General features: G+C 35.8%; 1 protein-coding gene across 1 annotated transcript in view; it reads left to right on the top strand.

The window, feature by feature from the left end:
• Positions 1–4,253, top strand: part of LOC109580444 (multiple epidermal growth factor-like domains protein 11) — a 5,498-nt gene extending 1,245 nt beyond the window's left edge. The window contains exons 8-18 of the mRNA XM_019993593.1: positions 113–167; positions 292–327; positions 385–528; positions 733–903; positions 1,494–1,523; positions 1,568–1,873; positions 2,186–2,380; positions 2,523–2,615; positions 2,665–2,940; positions 3,054–3,189; positions 3,993–4,253. Of these exons, the coding sequence (XP_019849152.1) occupies positions 113–167; positions 292–327; positions 385–528; positions 733–903; positions 1,494–1,523; positions 1,568–1,873; positions 2,186–2,380; positions 2,523–2,615; positions 2,665–2,940; positions 3,054–3,189; positions 3,993–4,089 (1,539 nt within the window). The 3' untranslated portion in view covers positions 4,090–4,253. The remainder of the gene's footprint in view (positions 1–112; positions 168–291; positions 328–384; positions 529–732; positions 904–1,493; positions 1,524–1,567; positions 1,874–2,185; positions 2,381–2,522; positions 2,616–2,664; positions 2,941–3,053; positions 3,190–3,992) is intronic.
• Positions 4,254–5,036: the final 783 nt, after the last annotated feature.

The raw sequence follows: 5,036 nt of genomic DNA, 5'->3' as shown, positions 1-5,036 counted from the left end.
TCATTTGTTACTAATAGGCTCCTGTGTGGCAGTGGGATATGATGGCTGCTGCAATCCGCAGTCAGGTGTCATATGCTATGGATCAAGTGGTCCGCAGTGCTATTGTGATGAACTCTGCTTTACTTATAATGACTGTTGCCCTGATGTTGCTGCTATTGGCTGTTTGGGTAAGCTGCTGACACACAGAAATACTACAATTATAACTATAGATCTAATAATAAGCTACAAATCCTGCTTTTATAGCTAAGAGCTAAATAAACTTATACTTGATCCATCTCTTTCTTCCCTTAGCACCTACTGTTAGCCCAACTGTCAATCCAGGAGCTGGTAAGCTATTCAAATAGTTATGCAAGCATAGATATACTTAATGGTTGCTTCTTTAAGGTTCTTGCATAGCTGCTGGTCATTTGTCATGCTGTGTACGATCCTCCTCCAACACATGCACTGGTAGCAATGGACTCTGCTCCTGCAGTGCTGACTGTTATGATAGTGGGAACTGCTGCAATGACATATCTCAAATTGGATGTGGTAAGAATTGTAGTATACATTAGCTATAAAAATAATTGTAAATAATGGGGCTGTCACAGAAATTAGTTCCGTGACCCCAGACCAATAATTTTGGTCTCTTGACTAAATTTGGTTCCAAAAAGCTAAAAGCTTAAAACATTAAAGTATAAAATCAATGTTAAATCAACAGACAACTTAATTACAATATTTTTTATTGATTTCTAGCTACTCCAACTCCAACAGATAGTCCCTGTACAGCAGCAGGATATAATCAGTGTTGTCACCCACAGATTTATAATGGCTCTTGTTCTGGTAATCCACCCATCTGTTACTGTGATCAGCTCTGCTTTTCTTTTGGTGATTGTTGCAGTGATGTCACTAATATTGGATGCATTGGTAAGCTAATTATTATACTTAAAAGTCAATGACATTAATCAGTAGTATTAAATTAAAATAACTGGAATAATGCATGACATGATTTTTCTACACAACATAAGTACATGTATATGTATCAGAAAAATTATAAAAATGGAGAGTTTTCTCCCAGCCATTGTTGGCAAAATGCCATGTACTATATAGCCCATGGTTTTTCAAAAAATGAGTCTGAAATCATCCCAAATTTTTATTACATTTTCTGATACTTATTGATGTTCTTATGTTGTATAGAAAGTTTAAGCTGATTCGAAGTTCAATTTTTAAATTTATGGCCATTTTAAGAAAATGCCAAAATTCTGAAAAATACCCAAGGCTATAGCCCATGGTTTTTTCAAAAAATGGCTCCAAAATTACCACAAACTTTTATTACATTTTCTGACATTTATTGATGTCCTTATGCTATATATAAAGTTTGAGCTGATTCCAACAAATAATTTTTGACTTATGAGCATTTTAAAATCTGAAAAGCCCTGCAGATACCTCAATGAATACCAATGATATTCAATGGTATACTAGTATTGTGATTCATAATTTAACTTTTTTGTTTCTAGAGCCAAGTGTCATACCTCCTGCCCCTAATGGTAAGTCCATTAAGTAAATATCTCAAAAATACCAATTCATTTAGGATCGTGTGTTGCAAAGTATCCAACTTGCTGTCAGCCATCAGCAAATAACACATGCCTGGGCTATCCAAGTAACTGTTACTGTGACGCACAGTGTCACAACTATGGTGACTGCTGCGACGATATTGCTGACATTGGCTGTGACAGTGTTCAAAGTTCTTGTGCGGGATACACCTCGTGTTGCGTTGATGAGGACTTGACTTGTGTTGGTTATCCAGAGCCAAATTGCTACTGTGATCAAGCATGTACTCTAAGAGACGACTGTTGTTATGATCAGAGTCAACTAAAGGAATGCACTGAACCAACAAGTCAGTATAACACGTCTCACTATCCTTTTAAACTATCTTAAAGTGGAATATTTTACTGCCTTTATTATTTAATTTCTAATTTTTTACATGTTTTTAATTTTACAGTTTACATGTGAGCTACTATACATTAATATATAAGCAAAAAAAATTTACTGCCTTTTAATTTTACTTTTTTCTTTTATTGTAAAATTAAAACCACCTTAAAATATTCCACTTTTGCAGTACCAGGGTATATCTATTCATTGTTTCAATAAATATAACAAGCATTATTGATACTATTTTTCTATTAATTTATTTATTTTTAACATACAGTCCCGGGACCTGTTAACAATTTGATGGCAATGTCATCTGGTCCAAATTCCTTCTATGTGATGTGGGATCCGCCCACGCACCCTAATGGAGTCTCCCATTACATTATTAATGTCAGTAATTACTCTGGAGAGGGAGATAATAGGCTCAGAGTTCAGCTAACCATACAAGTACTTGAGGAAATAGTCACTCAACTCTGTAAGGAATTATAGTATATTACTATTGGCATAGTAAATAATTATGAAGTGAATGATTTCCTCTCTTTCTAATTAAATTAGAAAGAGAGGAAATCATTCACTTCATATCCTTCCATATATTAATGTACATGCTTTATTTATAGTGCCTTTCAAGCCTTACAATGTAACTGTGTATGGAATAAACATTGATGGTAAAGGCATTCGAAGAACTGTCATCAACTTCACTCAAGAAGGAAGTGAGCGCATTTAGTATGTTAAGCTTATTTTATGCATCATGTTCAATAGTACCAACACAGGCTCCTGATAATGTAAGGATTACACGCTCTGGTACTACACTCACTGTATCCTGGAGCCCTTTAAGTCTTGAGGCAGCAAGAGGCTTCCCGATGTACATGGTCCAGTATTTTCCTTCAACCAATTTAAACCAAATAGTGACACTCAATACAACAGGGACCTCAGTAACCATCAGTAATGTCAATGCTAGGATAAGTTATGGTGTTAAAGTAGCTGCTTTCACAAAAGGAGGTGTAGGGAGCTTAAGCAAGACTGCTTATGAAGGAGGTGAAAATAAAAATGTAGTGAATTAATTAAATGAGTAAATGCAAGTATAACTGTAGCACATGTCTTCATTGCTAGAATGATGGTTTTAAGAGTTTTGTATCTTTTCATGATAGGGTTGTCCAGCCCCAGGTCTCATATTAGCGTTTCACTGGTTGTTGGTGTCATTGTTGGTGCTGTGGCTGCTCTTGCTGCAATCACAGTTGTTGTATTTGTTGCTCTTCTGTTATTCAAAAGAAGAGGGAGGAGAAGGTATAAAAGCAAACACTCTCACACACACAAACCCACAATCAGTACATGTAAAGTAATAATGAATAATTAAACAATAATTAATTGCAATTCACATGGCCCCTAATAATGGCTACCCATGCCAAGCCCACACTTTGTCTCCAGTACAGGGCAGTACTGACTAACCAGGCCCATACTACACTCCCAGAGGAACTAGATGTACATGTAGGTGAGTTACCATCTACAAACAAAGACCATATCCACAAACCACAGAGCCTACACCAGTTTTACACATGCATGTACATGTGCTACACAAACTTGGCATCAGCCTATAAAACAACTCTAAACTACAAGGATAACTTAAAACTTAGCTGACCTGATTGAAGTGGATTTGGCGGAGTAGGGAGAGTTGGGTACCCGAAAAAACGTTTTAACCTGCCACATCTGGTTCTCAAGCCCAGACTGCTGGCATGGTCCCTTCGGACTTCGGAGGGTCATGTGACAAAAACCACACCTCTAACCACAATGAATAGCATGTATCAACAAGCAACAATAATGGTAACAAAAATTAATTAGTAGCAAATGTAGCCAAACCACATAAACAGAACTGGGGCAAAAGACCATCTGAGGCGACCTTATGATGGGTGGGAATCACGGGCATTGACAAATCATTTCAATCCTACACACAAAGGCTAATGTGGTATGGCTTAATTAAGACTGTTGTAGCCATAATGTCTAGACTTCAGTTACATAGCGTAGCCTTTGTGTCTGTTAAGTCAACTATTATTATTATGTAACTAAAATAATATTGCAATTATTCTCAATAGTGGCTCATACAAGTTCAAAAAGCTTTTGACTACAGCTACAGCTAATGATGACTATGATGATGGAGACGATGATGATCACGACTCTTATGATGAATAAGGGAAAAGGTTTTTATAACACAACTTCTTTACTTTATTATAAATTTGCACACTAATTTTGCCATTTTATACCCACACATTTCTATATTATTTTGCTGCTGGTCCAAAAATATTTTAGATAATTACTGTTAATAAGTTGATGTTGATAGCTTGTTTATAAGTTAATAGCTCTCTAGTCTATAATAACAACAATGAATATTAAAGGAAATTGACCATTTATGAGTGTCAGTATGATTATCGACTATGAAAGTGTGTAGGTACTTACATTGGACATTGAAATAGGCTGCTGTATGAGCACTGTTTGTAGCATCAGTGCACAAAATAACTTTTTAAAATAATTTTGGTAATAGATAATGCTTTTCCTGTACTATATAGTATAACTTTTCTTGTGATATGTTTCCCAATAACAACACTACTCATAACAAATAAAATACCATGACATCTACAAATGCAAGTTGTACTACAAATGACGTGTCATGTTATTTTAGCCACACAGGTTAAAAATACAATTGCCATAAAAGTAACTTGTTACCATACAAAACTTAATTATCCCAGATAATTAGATTAGACTAATGCTTTGGCATGCTGCAAGCACTGCATGCGTAGGACTACTCAGCAAGTAAGTACATACCAATAATAACTTATGAGTCATCATCGCTTATTATGAGTAAGATTGGATAAAATAGTGCTATTAACACTGCATTTGCTAATCAGTCTCTGAGTTGAAATGGAAGGGCTGCTCAAGGCACTTCTTGTTCTTTGCTTTATAGCTACATGCAATGGATCATGCTCAGATCTTGATCTTGGGAATACTGGCTGCTGCACTTTATTTGATTGTCAAAGCTCTACAGATCACTGCTACTGTGACCAGTCATGCTATACCTACAATGACTGCTGTCCTGATATTACAGAGATTGGCTGTTATCCTTATCAAACTACAAGTCAGTC

This window comes from Amphimedon queenslandica, unplaced genomic scaffold (assembly GCF_000090795.2).
Source record: "Amphimedon queenslandica unplaced genomic scaffold, v1.1 AMPQUscaffold_13491, whole genome shotgun sequence".
Lineage (NCBI taxonomy): Eukaryota > Metazoa > Porifera > Demospongiae > Haplosclerida > Niphatidae > Amphimedon > Amphimedon queenslandica.
This window is presented reverse-complemented; position numbering and strand designations above follow the sequence as displayed.